Raw genomic sequence first — 21443 nt, forward strand, 5'->3', positions numbered from 1 at the left:
AATAGATCAGAGGAGAATTCTAAGTATCATCACTACCAAGGTGGCATTGGCCTGTCGCTGGAAAGTTGTAAAGTATTTTTCATTTGACTCTTGGAAATCCTCTTTCTATAATTTGATTGATAATTTAATCTCTCAGCATTGCAGCTTAACAGGTTATCAAACCCCAACATCAAAAAATGGTTATCTGTTGCCAAACATGCAGGTTTGTCCTGTGGTTGGTGATAACATGAGACGTATCATAATTACATTAATTCATCTATGTAAGTTTTTTCCCCAAGTCTGGTTGTTGGCCACTGCCCTCTCTGAAGGGCACATACTGTAGACTCTATTTAGTCCCTTTAGACCTTTTAATTTCATATTATTTCCCACAAGATTGTTTTGCTGATGGGAGGGTCTTATTCTTTTATCTATATTTTTTGAAAAACAGTTTTTGATTATGTTCAGTTATGCTTTAAGTATAAATAATACAAAATGTAACAACAAAAAATCAAAAATATGAAAAGAGGTAATGGTCTCTAGGATTAGGTTGACTATAAAATGGTGCTATTTAAAATAAATTTTCTTAACAATTCCAATTTCTGTATGATGTAATCTGCAGAAGAAATATAAATGAGTATTAAATAATGCAGGCACATATAAATCTGCACATTGGTGCATTGCCAAGCTATGACTCTTGTATTGCCTAATGTTGACTGAATAATCGAACATGTTAGTACTGTATGTCTTCATTAACATTTGGACATTTAAACTGCCATAATACAGGCAGAACGTTTATGATACTGATACTTTAATGTGAGGACCATACAATTCATATTAATGGCATCTACTGTAGTTGGTATGGACCCCATGAGTTAGCAGCCATAACATGTGTTCCACTTGTTTAAAAAGATGTATAGTTCTGTACAATCTCAAATAAATTTGAGTTCCATATTGTATTTCATTTGTTTTTATCATTTTGCCAGAGAGATATCGGACATTCAAGTGTGGACTTCGCTGTACTCTGTGACAATACCACTTTTACTACTACTATTTCTATCTCGCTAGAGAAAAGCCCTGGTGTGTAGAGTAGAGTGTCTACTACTGTATCTGGTTATGTTTTCTTCAAGCTTGCTGCCTAACATGTTGTCTAACATACAATTGTCACCCTGAGTATCAACCAAAACAGTCTTCTTCGCTCGTTTAAGAGGTCATCAAGCAAAGATCATCTGATGGAAAGGACGCAATGTCACAAAATAAAAAATAAGCAGAAAAAATCAAAGCAGAAGTTTGGATTTAAGATGAGGTTATGTAAACAATATTTACATAAGAGACACACGTCCAGTGCTGTGTAAAACCAAAATTGTTTTAATCAAAATTTTCAAATATTAATACAAACAAATTTCAATTATATAATAATGAATAATGTTCTCATTATTATATAGATATGTCTAATTGTGTAAAAAGTTACTTTTGATTTTTTTCATTGAGATCTATGCATTGTTGCATTTGGTGCATTTACGTATATGCTTCAAAATGGTATCAAAGAAGCACAGAAGATGTTTTGATTTAGATAGTGGAGCATGACTGATAAGATTAATAAGGTACACTATATAGAAAAACTTTGTGGATACCTGACTGTCACTTCTATTTGAGCTTGTGGGACATCCCATTCCAAAGCCATGGGTAATAATATGGAGTTGCCCTCCACCAAAAAAAAAACTCCAATTTGCAGCTATAACACCTTCCATTCCTCTGAAAGGGCTTTCCACAAGATTTTGGAGTATATTTGTGGGAATGTGCACACATTCAGCCAAAAGAGCATTTTTGAGGTCAGGTACTCATGTTGGATGAGTAGAACTGGTTCACAATCAGAACTTCAATTCATCCCAGAGGTGTTCAGTAGGGCTCTTGTCAGGGTTGTTTAGGACTTTTGGGACTTTCAAAACTAGACTTGTTGTTATTTTAAAAGAATTAAGTGGATAGGACTGGCGAGCTTTGTTAGGCTAAATGGCCTGTTCTCGTCTAGATTATTCTAATATTCTGATGTTCTTTGTGCAGGACACTTGAGTTTCTCCAAGCAAATTTGTCCAACCATGTGTTTATTATCCTGGCTTTATGCATAGGAGCACAGTCATGTTGGAACACAAAAGAACCTAAAACCTGTCTAAAAACACTTTGTATTCTGTAGCATTAACAGTACCCTTCACTGGAACTAAGGAGTCTGGCCCAACCCCTGAAAAACAGCCCCAGACCATTATCCTTCTTCTGCTGAGCTTTACAGTAAGCACTATGCAGCCTAGAAGGTATCATTCTCCTGGCATTGGCCAAATCCAGATTGGTCCATGGGGCGGACCTACTGTGAAACTAATGAAGCTTAAGATTCAGGACCCTTGAACCTACACTGAAAAACTAGACAAAAAACTTTAAATGGGAGTTATTTTGCTTGTATTTAGCAAAAAAAAAAATCTGCCAGAGGAGTAAGCAAAATTTACTTGATAAGATCTCATAAAGTAAGCTAAATAATCGTAAATACAAATTTTTGGATAAGTCAATAATTCTTACAATAAGGAAAAGTAGATTTAATATCCTGATTTAAATACTTTTCACTTGGCTTAAATTTAATTTTTTGCAGTATACTTTAGTCCACATTACTTACAAATTTTGGGAGTCTACAGTATGTGAAGGGTTTTTTAAAACCTACATGTAGTGGTTAAATGAAAAAAAATATTGTGATGGTCTGTCATGGAACAACCTCATCAATGAAGATAACAGTGCTTACACAGTTACTCACTCTCTAATTTAATATTTTCTTTATCAGTATGCTGCTGCTGGAGTATATGAATTTCCCCTTGGGATTAATAAAGTATCTATCTATCTATCTATCTATCTATCTATCTATCTATCTATCTATCTATCTATCTATCTATCTATCTATCTATCTATCTATCTATCTACAGACTTTATTGCTGGTTGTGAAGAGGCCGCATAACAGTTCAAGCTTCAGGGCCCCAGAAATGTAGGCCTGCCACTGTTGGTCCATCAGACTGCCAGTTAATGGAGTGCGATTCATCACTCCAGAGAACATGTGTCCACTGTTCCAGAGTGCAGTGGTGGTATGCTTGAAACCACTTCAGCCAACACTTGGCTTTGGGCATAAGGATCTTAGGCATGTGTGTAGCGACTTGATCATGGTCATTTATTAAGCGTCTGATGCACAGTTCTTCTGCTGATGTTGCTTCCAGAGGCAGTTGAAAGCTCTGTTGTGAGTGATGAAACATGATGATGTGGTCTGCCACTTTATGGCTGAGCTGTTTTTGCTCTTAGATGCTTCCACTTTACAATACTACCCATTCTACTGCCCAGGTTTATCAGTGGAGATTACATGGCTTTGTGCTGATTTTATACACTTCTTAACTATTGGGGGGGCTTAAAACAACTAAACTCAATAATTTGAAGACGCATACTTTTGGCTAAATGGTGTGTCTTTTAATCAATCTCACAAAGTAATACAGCAATAAATATAGCATATCTATACTGTAATTACTCTACATGGTTACAATTTAGAAATCTATAATAATTTAGAAACACATGTCAAAGTAATTAATTTTGGAGACTGCTTTGTTCATTTTAGTTAATCAGTTTAGTATTATCTCTCTGTTTATATGGAGCAAAAGTAAAACTTAAGACAGACAATACTAATTTATTTAGAATTGAATCAATAAAAGCTGTAGCCAGTGTTTTGAAATTTTAAACAGTAGTGAATACCTATGCAATCTGACATTTTAATTACTTTAGCAATTAAATGGTAGGACTTCCAATAATTCTGGCTGTTATGTTTTCTTGCCATACTACACTACTCTGTTTAGCATTATTACAAGACTTTTGGAGGGGCAGAACCAAGTGTCTCCGTATATTTCTCCTTGGATTACAGGAGTAACGTATTAAATGCCAATGTGAACAGCAACATTCCCACAAGAACCCTTCCATCCTTTACTTTATACCTTATCCTTTTCAGAGGCAGGGCAAACCATAGCCTGTGCATGCAAGAATCAGCACAACCATATGTGCCATATAATTTAATCTATAATAAATATGAGTGCAGCTTTAATATATTAATATCATATTAATAATCATATTAATATATTAATATGAGCTTGTATATATTTTTGTCCATTCTTGGGTGACATCATTCTTATATTTGTTATGTTTGGTTTAGATTCTCATCATTGCCCAGTCCACACTATTAGAAACTGTGTATAATATGACTCTGGGATGTATACATATATATATATAATATTTTAAAAGATAATGTTTTACTATCTTTGTGTGAGTAGTATTCGTTTTTGCTATGTTTTTTATCAACATTTTGTCCACCAGGAGTTTAAATCTAAAGAACACAAGATCCCACTCTACGAGACCACTTGTATTAGGAACTGTACCTGAAGGCCCCTCAGAGAGAGCAGGGTTTTCACAGCAAGGCACTTTTTCTTTCTGTTTAGCATATATACTCTGTTCCTGCAAAACAATTGATTTACTACTTGATCAGTTTAGTTAATCCTTTTTTAAAATTTGTCTTCATTTAACATAAGCAGAATCATTTTTTCTCATGCAGATATATAAAATCCGTTCATATTGTCAGTGTTATTAAGTGCTTTATAGTACAATGTAATACTGTAGAAAAAGTGTAAAGAGATGTCAAACTAATAAGTAAATTGTATTTCTACTAGTCTCCTGACTTGTGTTTCTTTGTTTAGTGAATGTTTTTCTGGAGCTAAGAAGGGAAAAGAAGCAGAAAAGCATGAGCATTCATTAAGTATACAAAAGCTGTACCAAATATTAATTTATGTTTCGATTCATCAGTTTCTTTATCAAGTTGAAAGCTTCACTAAAATTTGCCATGCTGTTAGTATCACATTTTTAATTGTGTTCTCAGGGTGAAGTGAAGTGTTTGTGTGTGTGTGCGTGTGTGTATATGATTTTTTTGTGGGCACATGGGTTACTTCTAAAGTAATGCTTATTAGCTGCCCTTCAAAACGAAAAGAGCTGAATAGTATAAAAGTGGTAACAGATCCAACTGTCCTGACACAAGTCATTGTTGATTTCACTGTTGTAGGGGAAAGGCTCTAGGGCTGCAGATAAGGCTGTTGCCATGGTGATGAAGGAGATACCAAGTAAGGAACCTACAGAAGGAAAACCCCGCCTCACAGTGACATCCCAGGTGGGCTGAATAACCATGGCTTCCCAAAAGGAAGTTGTTACATGACAGTCTATTCATGATGTGAACAATTAGAAGGTTTTAAGGAACATTTCATAATTCATTTTAACTTTTTTTTTCCAAATCCTACTGTGAAGCACCACCCTATAGGACGAATTGAAAGAGTTTCATTAGGGATATCTTTGAAGACCCTAATGACTTACAGTTAAGCTAAGCCAGCTAGACAAGCTTGATATACCCAACAGTCTTAACTCATTTGTAAAGTTTCTAAAGTTAATATACTGTAGGTCATAGCTAAATTGTTCAGAATATTCACTCTTTTACAGCATTAAAAAAAGCCACACAGTTAACAGATGGGGATAGTCTGACCTTCTAACATTCAGTTTCTATGCCTCAATACTTTTTGGATTCTGCACAAATCAGACTAAAAATGTTGAGACTGGCCAGTGCCTCAATACAAGTGTAACGACTGATAGGCACTGAAAGGGCCTTCTTTTCAATATATTTAAGCATGTGACTTACATGATAGTATCATCTGTAACTGTTTCACCAGCACATAATTCCACTTCCGTATAAGAAGGAGGTCAAGCTCATTTGCTTTGTGATTTGTATTTGCCATAATTGCCGCTAGTTAATGCCAGCTGCTCTCTCTGCCTTTATCCTGTGTCTTTTAAGTCATAGTTTTATTATTTTGCTCTTTGTTCTTCCTGTTTCCTGAGCCTTCTCTAATATTCTGCACGCTGTGTTGGTGTGGCTTCATCCTGCAGTCTTAACTCTGGCTTTCATAGCCGTTCTGTCTGTGGCTGTCCAATGTCAACCTATTGCATGGCTGGAAAACAGAATTGAGTAGGATGTGATTTTGGAATAAAAGTAGATGGTGTTTTTTTCCCCCAAGAAATTCCCTAGAGAATTGAGTCTTTTAAGCTTGAGAGTGTATTTGAAGATAATTTAGCTCTCAGATGTGACGTCTTTTAATTTCCTAACAGGTTAATCCAGTGCCTTCAGTAATTACTGCAATCTCCTCAATCTACCCAACCCTTTGCCTGCTCCCTGCAGTAAAGTAGTCTCTGTGTTTTGTAACAGTCCTTATCACATTACAGGCTTCCATGTGATGTGAGTTTTTAGAATAGTTTATTGTGATTTTCTACTTGCTAGTGTTTTTAAAAGATGATACGTCATTTTTTTTTCATTTCATCATTTCACATTTAAGACTGTTAAGCAGAAATTAACTCAATTATTGTGTGCTGTCTTCCTTTGCACATCTCTGTTTTACATCTAAATTCGGCTCTTTCCTTACAGCCCCGATTTGTGTATTTGGCAAATGATGCTCACATATTGTTTTTCTTATTCAAGTTGCCATATGCCACATGCACACTGGAATCCTCACTCAAAAGCAGTGTCATAAAAGAAAACAATAATAAGAGCAATAAGAGCAACAATTCACCGGCAGGCAAGGGACATTAGCACAAACTATGGAGAGGATGCAAAACATTGAATATCAGTCTGGTGAGCGTGCAAGTGTCATTAATGCAACTGTCTGCATTGCATTGAAATGTGCACTGCCTGAAGGTAGAAACTGTTTTAGCATTTAGCAGATTTTTTTGTGGCTTTTTGGTTCAAGAGAGTGAAATCAAATATTTAAAAAATAAAAAAATCTTTCCACCACAAAAACTTGCTTTTTTCCTTTCTATTTTTTCTTTTTGTAACTTCCTTTTCTCTAATTACTTCTAAGTGATCAAATATGTGTTAGAAATTAAAATGATGCAAAAATGAATAATTTATGAAATGTTTTAAACATCCATGATAATAAAAGAGGAACCACTTCTTATGCTTTGTCTCCCCCTTCCCCCGAAAGATAGGGCTTTACCGGAAACAAAAACAGACACAATAATATAATACTAATTGTCCAAATTACTAAGAGGAGTCAGGGAGGGAGGAAAGAAGGAGAAGTGAACAACAAAAGAAGAAGAGGCCATCGAAAAAAAAAGGAAAAGGACAAGATGCATTAATAATAAAGCAGAGGTCTAGCAGTGCTATTAAAAGGTACGATTACTCTCAGAAACAAGGGTCAGCAGGGTCCTAATCTGGCTTATCCTGTCCTTACACTTATTAATATTTATTAGCACAGTTCTATTAAGACTTGCAGTTATACATATTGATAGTGATTTGTGTTAAAACTATACCAGTTTCTTAAAGACATTCCTAAACCTCCACTATGTCACCCTTAGTAGTCAGCCTGCCACATACTATACAGATTATACAATTGAGAGAATATTAGTAAATAGCTGGTATATTATGCATTTCTTTTCCTCTTGGCTGCAGTTAGTAAGTACAAATCCTGTGTTCTGTATCCTTTCCAGAATTTTTCTAGTGTTGTGTAGCTTATCTAGCACTTTTCTGGTAATTAAATCCTTTCAGATCTTCCTCTTTAAGTTTACCATATTCCTATTGATGGTAAGTTGCATTTTAACAATTTTGTTTTTATTATCCTTTTAATGGAATTCAGATGCATAGCGCTCAGTATGTAAGGTGCCACATGAAATAAACATGGCTTGCTAGAGCTTAACCTATTGTAAATGTGCAAATCAGTAAGTAAAAAATGCTATGCTAGTGTAATGTAGATTTGTGTTATGTTATAAAACATTTCCATTTTCTGAATATTTGGAGTTGGTTCTGGCAATGGAGCCGATCCTGCCAGAATAGGCAGTGATTTCAGAAAATGGAAGAATGCATATATGTTATTTAGTATCCCAAATTTTAGTTACCAGTCAAGGATATTGTGATGCTTCCCTTAATGTGCCACTGTCCTGTTTTGGTATCTAACAGTCCAAAGGGCTGAGAGTGTATGGCGGTATCTTGCTAGTGTATTCTGATTATTGTCCCTGGGTAGCTAGTTCAATACTGTGTTTATTGTGCTTATATCTTTCACTGTGCTATGGCTGGTGGTTTTTCAGTTGTGTCTATTTATCCTCTGAACATGTTGCTAATTACACCATTAATGACTTGACACAGAAATACTACTTGCAGACATTTAATTACTATCATATTTATCTCACTTGTGGCAAAGAGTCTTATTCTATTCATTTACTGTACATTTCACAAAGTGATGAGTTTCCTGGCAGTAACCATCCTGTCTGCATGGCTGTTGTGATTTATTTTAAAATCGATAAACATATGGAAATTATATATGTGCCTGTTAAGCTTTTACTAAAATGTAAAATGTCTGCATTAACCATTCAACTTTTTCTTATTCCCATCAGGTGCCAAGGAATAATAAGGGAACATTTCTTTTTTTTATTAAATCTCTAAAACATTATTAGGGATACTTTATGAGGTACACTTGTCCTTCATGCCACACTAATTCTACTGTCTAAACATACAATTCTCCATATTTAAAGAAGGTAGGCAGTTACCAACATATCAAGAGTGTATGAATAAGGAGTACATATTTATGGGTGCTAAACACAAGTGCAGGGCGGCACGGTAGCGCAGTGGTAGCGCTGCTACCTCACAGTTAGGAGACCCACGTTCGCTTCCCAGGTCCTCCCTGCGTGGAGTTTGCATGTTCTCCCCGTGTCTGCGTGGGTTTCCTCCGGGCAATCCGGTTTCCTCCCACAGTCCAAAGACATGCAGGTTAGGTGGATTGGTGATTCTAAATTGGCCCTAGTGTGTGCTTGGTGTGTGGGTGTGTTTGTGTGTGTCCTGCGGTGGATTGGCACCCTGCCTGGGATTGGTTCCCTGCCTTGTGCCCTGTGTTGGCTGGAATTGGCTCCAGCAGACCCCCGTGACCCTGTGTTCGGATTCAGCGGGTTGGAAAATGGATGGATGGATGGAACACAAGTGCATGAGTTGGATGGCAGTCCTGCTGCTGTTTTATTCCATGATATTGTCATTTTTGTAACAAAAATGAGCCATTGTCCAAAATTATCCATCCCAATGGTAGTCTTATAGTGATGGAAAAGGCTGATGGTAGTTATGCAGAGTAAAAGATAGCCAGACACTTAGCAGCTGAGTACTACCAGAGCGTAGAAAAGGACATTTACGTATGCCCAACACGGTTTAGCATGTGGTGGAAGATGACCCAAGGATGTTTTACTTCTCTCAGTGACAAACTTGAGGATTTGATTGTGTTGTGCTCAGAAATATATATAATACTAGGGGGGCCAGCCCCCCGGCGCATTCGGCGCACAACCCCCAGTTGCGGTCAGAATGTTAGTAAAATCTGTAAATGTACAAAAGAAAAATTATTATTTATTGGAGTCAAAATCATGAAATTCTATAAATATGTAAAAAAAGTTAATCATTATTTAACGGAGTAAAAATCATGAAATGAGAATAAAATATATACTACCGATTGGAGTATTCCCATTAAACTGAGGTCCACTATGCTCGATGAGTATTTATAAGAGACTACATAAATGATCCATTCATTTTAACTGACATTCTTATAGATAAAAAAAAAACTTTTTTTTAAAAATGACTCATTTAAATAACAGGAAAATCACGTGAAAACTAAAGTGGTATGCAATGGGTCATCATAACTCAACCTTCAGCTAACTAAATCACCTAAATACAAACATTGGTGTTATGAACAGATAATTTTTTTAAATAGTTTGTTCATGTGAAAGAAAGTTTACTCAATCAAAAATAAAACCACAAATTTCTTGATATTAAAAACCACTACTTTCTTGATATTTTAGTTTATAATTTAAAAACAGAATAAGAATATGAAAATCTAACAACATCACATTAAAGTTAAAAAAATTCTGAAAAGAATGATACAAACATATATATGTAGGTTTTAAAATAAGCCCGATTTAAAGCGTGACAAAAAATGTGACATAAAAACATCACATAAAATTGTTGCACAAAATCGTTGCACTTTTAGGCTTAGGATTTTATATATAGAGAGTAGATATTGTACACTAGAGGACTGTAAAATATTGCCTGGTTTGATGAATCCCAGCTTCCGTGATTCATAGTCATGAGAGGATCAGGATGCATAAGAAAACCAACGGGACCATGGATCCATCCTGCAGAGTGCTGGCAATCATGGTAGTTTTAGTTTTAGTTTTAATGGTATAGAGTATGATTTCAAGGCACAATTTTTGTTCCCATGATATGAGTACAGAAACCTTTCAAAGCTTAAATATTGTTATTGATCAGGCGAATCCAGGTATGGCAGCAGTGTACCCATATAACACGTAAGAACTTCACTGTACTCCGTGCCTGTGATAATACTACTATTACAACTACTACTCCTATATATAAGTTACAAGGCTTGGAAAGTCCTGCAATAATTCCAGGATCATGACAGTGAATGGCATCACCATATATAAGTCACTATTGAGTGTGGTGATTCACCACTGGGTAATTTGCAGCAACTCTGATTTGCATTGGAATTGACATGGGACAGCATCCTTATGCTGAACTACTGTCACCATTTTGAGATCTTCATCTCTCATTACATCTCATCATATGAAACAACTCCTGGAGATGGTTGCTGTGGTTGCAGGTGAACTCCAACTTCCCTGTCCCCAGCTTCAGATTCTAGGTGTTCTTGGGGAATTTCCAGGCGTTCCAAACCAAGAGATATAATGCTTCCAGCATGTCCTTTGTTTGTCATAGGATCTTCACCCAGTGGGTCATGTCCTAAGCAGCTCTAGAGGGAGACAATCAAGGGGCATCCTTATGACATGCCCAAACCACATCAGCTGGCACCTCATGATCCGGAGGGGCAGCACCTCTATTCTGAAGCTCTCTTCTTAATTGCTGAGCTTCTCACCCTTTCAAGGAATGTGATCTCAGTAGCCATGTGAAGAAACCTAATTTAAGTCTCATTCTTTCTGCCGTCACCCACGGTTTTTACCACAGGTTAGAACAGTCATGTAGATTCAACAGTAAACCTAGAGCTTTGTCTTTAGACTTTGCTTCTGCTACAAAACCAAAAACTGGCACAACACCTACAGACCAGCTGCCTGTGCTCTAATCCACTTGTTGGTCTCACATTCCCTTCTAAAATAACCCGTTCACAAGATCATGAAATACTTGAGCTCCTGCACTAAGGGCAACTCCACACTACACCAAACACTAAACTTAGAAAGTGTAATCCACTCTTTTCTAAGATAGAGAAGAGAACCATGTCCTCATCCCTGTTGCATCACAGTCTGCATCACACTCATGCCGAAGGTCATAGTCAGATGAGGCAAAGAGGACAACATCATCTGCATAAAGCAACAATGCTATCCTGGGCCTCCCCAACTGGACACCGTGTAGTTGAAGCACACCCTCTGGTCACCTTTCTTAAATATGGGCACCATCAAACCAGTCTGCCAATCTAAGGGTGCTAAAACAATTATATGTCCATCAGGTTGAACAGTTCTTCAAAATGTTCCTTCCATCCCTCCATAATTGTCCCTGAAAAGGTCAGCATCTCTCCACCCCTGCTAAGCACAGTCTGGGCAAGGTCATGCCTTCACCTTTGGAGGAACTGAAACGTTTTCCAGAACAGCCACAAGCCTTATACTTCCAGAACCATTTTTGCAGCAGTCAATTTTAGCCTGTTAGTACCCCTTAACTGAGTCAGGGAATCCCACAAAAAGCATTTCCCTAAAGTTCACCTTCTTCAGTTAGAGAACTCCCTTTACCTGTGGTGTCCACAATTGGTTCCTAGGGTTGCCATCATGACAGGCCCAACTGCCTTAAGAGCACAGCTTTTATCAGGCACTTCCACAAATGACATCTTGAATAGGGTCAATTCAGATTCAATGTCCCAGAGGTAGAAGTTGAACTCATCACAAACAGAAGCCTCAGCTAAACATTTTTAGGATACCCTATCTGAGTAAGAAGTTTGCTTCCAGAACCTATTCTATGTGTGCAACAGGTGCCAACTACATCTAGCTGGTAGTCTTCCACCTCCTGCACCAGCTACTGGTCCTTCCCTATTATAGAGGAAGTGTTCCAAGTTCCAAAACCAGTCCAAAACCAGTCTCCATTGCCAGAGTCTAGACCGTATAAGCATTCTTCCTTATGCATGTCAATAAGCTGTCATCATACCTGAACCTCACCCTTTGTCTTGCAGGTGGTGAGCCCACAAGATGGCTACACATCACCATATTTAGGCTAGGCCCAGCTGGGATATGTGGCTTACATGTCCACCAGATGCTCTCTGGCAATATCACCCCCAGGTCTGTCTCCATGGGTGCACCTCAGTAACCCTATCCTGGGCAGGAAACACTGTCTCCTACTTTGTATTGTCATGGGGGTTGTGAACCATTCTTTTTCTGGCCTTTCAGTCCAACCCTGTTTGCCAAAGGATACTCTATCAGGACCACAAAGCTCCAGACAACCTAGCTCTGAGCATCCTTTTGGTGCACAAGCTTCATCACTATGGCAAGGTGATGGTCCAGGGTGGGGATGTTGCATTCCTGACCACAAATATTCAGACTGTTCTGTCAGCAAATAGGGAACATATAGATATAAGATTGGTGACCTAATAAGATGTCCTCTGAATTTGAGTAGTATTTGACCATATCTGTTCTGAAAAAGTCTTCTCTCTGACGTACACTACTAGATCTGTTATAATAAATTTTACCATCACAGCTCGATGACCTTGACCACTATAAGTGCACCAAGGTACATTTTGTGGTAACCCAAAGGATGTGTTCCTGGGTATTTTTTATTATATGTAAAATATTCCAAATATTCATTTCTATTTTCAGGTAGTAGTCTCCATAAGGGTAAACCATTATTGATTGATGTCAGTTTCCAAAATCCTGAAACTTAGAGATCTGAAACTTTTGACAGCCCCTAAGGGTGTTCATATAAGTGCTTTTTAATGCATTAATTCTGTCAGTTATTAAAATTTTAAATTAATTGCTGTTAGATGGTACTATTATCGATTTAGAAATGTCATAAGTGTCAATTTTCAAGAAGACATACCCCAGAGACTAGGTGGTTGCCATACATACAGAACAGTTAATGGAAAATCCTTTTAATTTGTAAATACTAATGGGAAAGCATGTAACACTGATAACACTAGAGCTGCACTAGATTAATATAATAAAAATGGGAAGTACCGTGGTGGAGAGGTTAGCAGTGTTACCTTAGTGCTCTAGGAATCTGACCTTACATCTCAGTTTGGTCACTTACTACCGAGGAGAAGAATACTGAATCTTCCAAAAGAAAGCAAATTTGCCAGAACTAAAATGAACTACTGTATAATAGTGTTAAAGTAGTCCCCAAAAGGAAAAAGAGTTTTCATATGTACATTTAAAGTGTTTATTTGAAACAAATGATTTTACTGAGAATCTGCGTGGGTTTTCTTTGAGTACTCCCACCATAAACAAATGCAAGATTGATTAATTAACCACTTTAAATAGGTTCAGAATTAGTAAAAGTCAGTGTGTGCACGTGATGTTCAGATTGTCCTTTTCAGGCATTGGAGAGGAGGGGACAAAAGCAGCTTTAGGGCTCTGTGGCTCCACGCTCTGAGTTCCTGAACCTAGGATTCCTTGAGGCTGCATTACAATACAATACAATTTATTTTTGTATAGCCCAAAATCACACAAGAAGTGCCACAATGGGCGTTAACAGGCCCTGCCTCTTGAAGAAGACAAGGAAAAAACTCCCAAAAAAAAATCTTGTAGGGAAAAAATGGAAGAAACCTTGGGAAAGACAGTTTAAAGAGAGAGAGAGAGTGTCAATGTGCATTATAGGTACATTTATGTGCGCAGCCTTTAGTCTTAGTCAATTGTAGTTTTGTTACTTAATCCATGTTTACCCTTCTTTAAAACCATTAAGATGATACTACAACTAGTAGAATAATTTAAATTGTCGGCCACAGTTATGTGAAACTCTTATTAATCTAACATCTCAGCAGATAAAGTACAATATACCGTATAAACATTGGATCAATTGACTAGAGAGAGTAAAGTAAGCCCAATTAAATTCGTCCATCCATCTTTCCATTTTCTAACTCACTTATTCAGTTTAGCTTGCCAGGTATTCAGAGCCTATCCCAACTACAGTGGGCACTGCTGTATGTGGGGTCCAAGTCTGGACAAGATGCCAGTTCAGCACATTGCACACTCACACTCATTCACAATGGGGCATTTTGAATCGCCAATTAATCCAGAATACTCACAAGACACAAGAAGAACAGACAAATTCTGCAGTACTAGCTGCTGTGCCCTTGTGCCATTCCTAAATCAGTCAGCAGTAGCAAAATATTCTCTGATGGCCCAATCAAGCAATATGAAAAATAACTCTTACAGTCTTACAGCTCTCAGCTGTGGCACAAAGATTCTGTTCTCTTCTTTGCTTCTACAGTGAAGAATGGTTTAATGGTCTCTGTCTAATCTTTTATAATGTGTCTCTTCATCTTTATAGAAACAAAAAATGTAAATAAATTTGATACATTTGCCCAGATGTGTGCTGAGACACTTTTCGCTTCTCTTCTTTTATGAGGCAAGAGTATACAGTACTTGTATGTGTTTTTAATCACTCTATTCAATACAGTAGTTAATGTGGCAGCCTCATGAAGCCACTTCTGGGTTCAAATCCCAGTCCTCAGGCCTGGCTCTGTAGGGTCTGTACCTTCTCCCCTTGTGTGTGTGGATTTTTCTACAGACACTCAGGTTTTCTGTCCATTTCTCTGAAGATGTGTGTATTTAGGTGTTTAATGAATTTAAATTTGCCTGTGTTTGTGTGTGAGTGGACTCCGCAAAGAGTGGCACTCCAACCAAGAGTGGCACCTGCCTTGTCACTGATCCATCTGGGGTAAGTTCCTGGACCCCTTGAACCTGAAACGGATTAAGCAGGTTTGAGAACGTTAAGTCATGATACAAAAATACATTGATATTGTTGATTATACAGTATATATATTCTGATTACACAATGATGTTAGCTGTATATGTGTTAATTCTTGTAACAATGCTTTTCCATTTTTAAGTATCTTTTAATGAATTTCACCCTTTATAGACCCCTTATACAATGTACTTGTTAGTCAAATTTTCCTTTGCACAACATTTGTGAAACTAGGCACTAGTTGATCCAGACATCTAGCATTTCTCAATTTGTCATTTGTTAATTTCTACTGTATATGCACTGCTATAAATGCAGTAGATATTGAAGGGAGAGGCCAAAAGCGAACCAAACATGAATTTCATTTTAAGGGATCTGTCTGACCATACTCATAAGACCACTTCTCACAAGATTAAGTATAAGTGTAAATTTGGCAACTGTAAATTGTAGCAAAGCTTTGATAATACTAATAAATGTAAAACTAATGGCACCAGTTTAATGAGCAGTGTATAACAGAAAAGATGTAAGCTGCTAGATGTATATGTTTGCAGCCAGCAGCTGAATTGCTAAAATTTAATAAGGGGGTAGCATCACACCTTAAACTGAGCCTTGGCATCCACACTCTTATATTATCTGCTGATGGTTTGTTTCTAATTACCATCTTGCACTTGAGGGTAGGCACACAACTGCAATGCTGGATTAAAACTAAAGCAAGCTAGGGGAGTAGAATTTGTCTGCACTGGGGTCTTGCACTGGTACTTGATGCCATGGCTGCTTTAACCAACTTACTCCTTGAATTCTTGGAAGGATGTGAGCAACCAGCAAGTCTAGTTCAGCCAAACTTTAACTTTATTAATTCTAAAGATCATGCCAAAAATGTACTTTCTATACTCACATTACGCACTGAAGATTTAGCATTGCTGCCCTCATTGACAGCTTTCTATGTTTTTTGTTGTTTTAATATCTCCATTTTTTGGCTTCATTGATGTTACTTTTTCTTGTACATTTAATAGGTGCTTAATAGGTGTGTGTAAATATTTGAAAGTTTTGTATTTATCTGTTACTTATTATATTTATAAAGCTACCTTACTGCTCTAAGCCTCATTTCTAAGAAAAAAATGACTTGAATTTACTTCCAGACCCCCACTGAAACTTTGGAGTTATGATAAGCTTGGCCTTACACTAAGTCAGTGTTGTGATTTTATACTTGGTAAAGTACTGCCTGTGACGCTGTTTCAGATATTGTAACTTTCTCCCTCTTTTATCCACCTGGCATGGAGAGTGCTCTGTGTGGGAATATATCAGAATGGACATGCTACTAAAACAGTTGTATCACAATAATAATAATAATAATAATAATACATTTTATTTATATAGTGCTTTTCCCATATTACAAAAACTATTCAATTTTCATTTACAAAACCTGAAGGTACACCCCAAATGTACAAAAACGACAAGACTGCACAAGTACCTAATCCAGGTCTTCAAAGTTCTCAAAAGCATTGATACAAGTAATCCAGCAGCTTTCTTTTATTTAAACAGTGCATCAGGACACCACTGGAAAAGGAAAGAAAAGAAAGTCAGATTTTAGGGCAACATCAGCAAACCAAATGAGCTTGACTGGCCCAACATTGTCTTTGCATTTTTCAAGTTTTTTAGCTTCTCGCAGAAAATGAACCCAACTTTTCACATAGATAACTCAGGTTTAAGGGAAAAAAAGGAAAGAATTATATGGTACTGGTAATCTAATGAGTAATCTTGTCACGGTGTGGCCTATCCTTCTATCCTTCACAAATGGCAGGGGAATTCCTGTCTAGAAAAAAAGAAATTCACAGGTCACTTAGTTACATGAAGTTCATTAGAGTGTTACATCTTGCCTGAAGAAGGGGCCTGAGTTGCCTCGAAAACTTGCATATTGTAATCTTTTTAGTTAGCCAGTAAAAGGTGTCATTTTGCTTGGCTTTTCTCTACATTCATAATGTCTAACACGGTACAACACCCTAGTACTAGAGTGTTAGTAATTCATTGCTTACATAAACACTGTACCCCATTTTAACCTGTCCTGCTCTTGGAGTTGGATAGAGCACACTGTAAACTTTTACTTGTTTGGAAAACTACAAAAAAAAAAAAAACAAAACAATGCTATCCTTTCCAAATTGAAGTGATCCGACTTGTTCCCTTCAGTTAAACAAAAGAACAGATCAATTAAGCAGTAATACAATGCAGCATCATTAGCAAGCAAACAAGTACATCAATCAACTGGAGGCTGTCAGTGCCGACTGTGCTGTAACCAAACCTGCGCAATCTTTTTCTAGTATCACACTGACACAGATCATTAGATTAATAATTATCCGAACAGTTTCTTTTATATGTGGCAAAAATGAAAAATGAATTTTACTGTATTCCATATACAAATTCTTATTTTTCTTAAATTACTTAATTGTATAATGTTTTGATTATTATCCACACCTTTGGTACATGCCTTATCACAGAGAATACTTTTTGTGCCATTCTGATGAAATCTCCCTGGAGTTTAACTAGTCTGTGTTTCCCCTGACAACATGGTCTAGGATATCTTATTTGGCTTCCTGCCTAGACTTTGCAATTAGCTAAAGATTTCCATTGCACAATTTTGGATTGCCCTCCAAGCATTTGTAAACAAAGTGTCTAAATGTGCAGGACAGAAGAGACTGCGCTACATTGTCAGTTTCCACTGAAGAAAAAAAAAGCTTGTTTTAAACATCCTTTGTGAATGAAAAGAAGCCAGCTAACTCGCTTTGTGAGTATTATTATGTCAGTTTTAATCACTAGAGTTCATTTGATTCATGATTACAACATTTATCATGTAATATGAGAAAGCAGATAAAACAAAATACTGTATTTAATAAGATGGCAACATATTCAAATAAACTTCATGTTACGGGCCCGGATAAAGTTTATTCAGCCACCTGTTTTGGGAAAACTTTGCAATAGGAATACCTAAGTGCATCTATTTGTCAATTACTGAACGTTTAAATCAGGAACTACCTTTAGTGCATGTATTAGTCACTTACGTAATAAGATACTTATTCTTAAAAAGACATTTAAAGCACCTATCACACTTTACAGTAGCTGTAAAGTCTAATAGTCAGTTACTGCAATGTAACAGGATGCTAACAAAGACTTTGATTGAGTCACATAGTAAAAAGTGACTAACAGATGTACTCAAGGAACCTTCCCATTTTCTTTAAGCTCTTTTTCCTGTGTAAATTTGCAGATACAGGACTGCATTAAAAGAGCAGCAGGAGGAAGAATGAATGCAGTTTGTGGTCCCTTCTATGGCATCAATAATGTGGCTAAGCTATGAATAGACGTCAGCACCCATACTGTGTGTGATGGGAATTGGGCAAAATACAATTTTACAAGTTGAGTTTCTAGTCTGTAAAAAGCCTTTTCTTAAATGCTTTTAATTTGCAAAACACTAATAGCTTTGCTACTAAACTGTATGTTGTTTTTTTTACACTTTGCTGGCAATATATTCTCATCATAACCTGATTTATTAATAAGGATTTCAATCTCAGACTCATGAATCTTTTAAGTTCCTGTTGCCTTACAGTGAAATTCCTTATAAGGGAGTTTCATAGGAGTTCCCTTTCCTTACATATGTTTTTCGGTGTGTGATTTTTATGTTCATTCTACAAAAATGTTTCTCATTTACTTTAAGGCACATGTACTCCAAGTTCAAATGTATTGTCATCTATATAGTACATAGTTTACAGACTCTCAGAACAGTTGACAATAATACGATACCAACAAAAAGACACACACACACACACACAATATAATAATAAATAATAATGCATTTTATTTATAGGGGCACTTTATGTTTTAATTTGCATTCAAAACATATATACTGTATATAAATATATATATACACACACACACTCACACACAATAGCTGTGACGGGTTGAAATCTAAATAATCAATGTAGACCTTAGTGTTAACATTTGCAGTGCACATGTCTCTGTTATATGCCATTTGGCATGGAATTTGTAAAAGCAGTGTTAATGTTTGCAATGCACCATCTGTTGGAATGTCAAATGCAATGCATTTTATTACTATAAATGTTTGTGATGCTCCATCTTTTGGAATGATAGAAACATAGCAACCGTACCCACACACAGTTAGACACACAGACACAGACACTTATTCTTCCATTAAGGTGGATTTGTACTGTATATATTTGTGTATGTATATATTTTTTCATCTATCTATCTATCTATCTATCTATCTATCTATCTATCTATCTATCTATCTATCTATCTATATATATGCCAGTTGCGGCCAGAAAATTAGTAAAATCTGTAAATGTACAAGAGAAACATTATTATTCTATAATAAAATTCTATAAATATGTAAGAGAAAAATTAATTTGGATTTAACGGAGTAAAAATCATGAAATGAGAATAAAACATTTACTCTCTTACTGATTGGAGTATTCCTGTTAAACTAAGGTCCACTATGCTCGATGAGTATTTATAAGAGACTAAATACACGATCCATTCATCCATCCATCCATTTTCCAACCCGCTGAATCCAAACACAGGGTCACGGGGGTCTGCTGGAGCCAATCCCAGCCAACACAGGGCACAAGGCAGGAACCAATCCCGGGCAGGGTGCCAACCCACCGCAGGACACACACAAACACACCCATACACCAAGCACGCACTAGGGCCAATTTAGAATCGCCAATCCACCTAACCTGCATGTCTTTGGACTGTGGGAGGAAACCGGAGCGCCCGGAGGAAACCCACGCAGACACGGGGAGAACATGCAAACTCCACGCAGGGAGGACCCGGGAAGCGAACCCAGGTCCCCAGGTCTCCCAACTGTGAGGCAGCAGCGCTACCCACTGCGCCACCGTGCCGCCCATCCATTCATTTTAACTGACAAAAACCACAACTTTCTTGATATTTTAGTTTATAATTTAAAAACAGAATAAGAATCTGAAAATCTAACAACATCACATTAAAGTCGATAAATTCTAAAAAGAATGATACCAAACTTATATATGTAGGTTTTAAAATAAGCCCAATTTAAAGTGTGACAAAAAACATAACATAAAAATGTCACATAAAATCGTTGCACTTTTAGGCTTAGGATTTTATATATATATATATATATATATATATATATATATACAGTCGATTCCACTTAATTGGGCCACCGGTTAATTGGGGCAGCCGCTTATTTGGGCCAAATCTCAAGGAATGAAAACCAAAATAATAAACTAATACATAATTTAAATGCTTAATTGGGACAACATTCCGCTTAATTGGGACAGTAGCAGACGAGTGCTGCAAGTCAGTCATCTATCGTCGCCCGTTGAAGAAGCACTGGTAAGTTTAGATAGTACAATCTTAGAGTGGAGTAGCACATGTCTGCTTAATAGTCTACCGTCACCACTACCAAACCGTATTCAGTTACCCCTACACCACCTTGCGTGTACGTATAACGTATAAGTAAACTTTTTTTTGTCAATCCTTTTTAATAAAATCCCTGTGTGCATCCAGTTGTCCGTGTGTGTGTGTCTTCTGGTGAAGTGCGCATGCACGGGGCACGGTGCGATGCGCGATATTACTGTCAGAGAAAGTTACAGGCGTTTTACGGAAATACAAACCAGTATTACTGCGAGAGGAAATCACAGGTACACAATACAGTGACTCAAATTACAGCCACATACAAGCCAGTATTACTGTCAGAGGAGATATAAGGCATATTACCGACGTGCACGCCTGTGTTACCGCCAGAGAAAATTAAAGGTATATTACGGACGTTCAAGCCAGTGGACGTACAAGACAGTATTACTGTCACAGAAAATTAAAGACACACAATACATGGCGGCAGCCCACAAAGAACGGTCAGCACAGCAAGTAAACATCAACAAAAAAAAGGCTGAAAGAAAGAAAAATACGACCAACAAAAAGAATGAGGTCAAAGTCCCTTGCCATTAAATATAGACTGTTCCTACTAATGTTTATGCACTACTGTTCTAGCGCCCGTTATTGTAACAGGTTAAATGACTAGTTTTATTTGTAAAATTATAACCCTTGCTAAGATGCCAAGAAATTATTTTACACTTTCAAGTAAAATTGCTTTGCTGGATAAAATTAAAAGCCAGCCATTTAATACAAGCCATCGTAGGCTCGCTGAGATAGCTGGTGTACCAAAATATACCATAGTGCGTCTCTTACAACAAGAAAATCAACTGTGTGACGAATGGGCATTACAGAAAAGAACGAACTGCAAAGGACAAAGTACAAACTTACAAAAACAAAAGACAGACTACACTTGATGCATTTTTGCAGCATTAAATTGTATGTACATACCTAATTATTTTACTTTAGAATTTATTATTTTTTTTTTTCACAGCTTATGTTATTTTCTTATAATTTATCTAGGTTC

General features: G+C 36.9%; 1 protein-coding gene across 3 annotated transcripts in view; it reads left to right on the forward strand.

Annotated features, from left to right (window-relative positions):
* Window positions 1-21443, forward strand: part of pex5la (peroxisomal biogenesis factor 5-like a) — a 293523-nt gene that overhangs the window by 104908 nt on the left and 167172 nt on the right. For 2 of the 3 annotated variants that reach the window (XM_051923954.1, XM_051923953.1), the window contains exon 2: window positions 5093-5197. The exons of the other annotated variant lie outside the window; for it this stretch is intronic. In XM_051923954.1, coding sequence (XP_051779914.1) covers window positions 5093-5197 — 105 coding nt within the window. The remainder of the gene's footprint in view (window positions 1-5092; window positions 5198-21443) is intronic. 3 annotated transcript variants of the gene reach the window in all.

Source organism: Erpetoichthys calabaricus, chromosome 2 (assembly GCF_900747795.2).
Source record: "Erpetoichthys calabaricus chromosome 2, fErpCal1.3, whole genome shotgun sequence".
Taxonomy (NCBI): domain Eukaryota; kingdom Metazoa; phylum Chordata; class Cladistia; order Polypteriformes; family Polypteridae; genus Erpetoichthys; species Erpetoichthys calabaricus.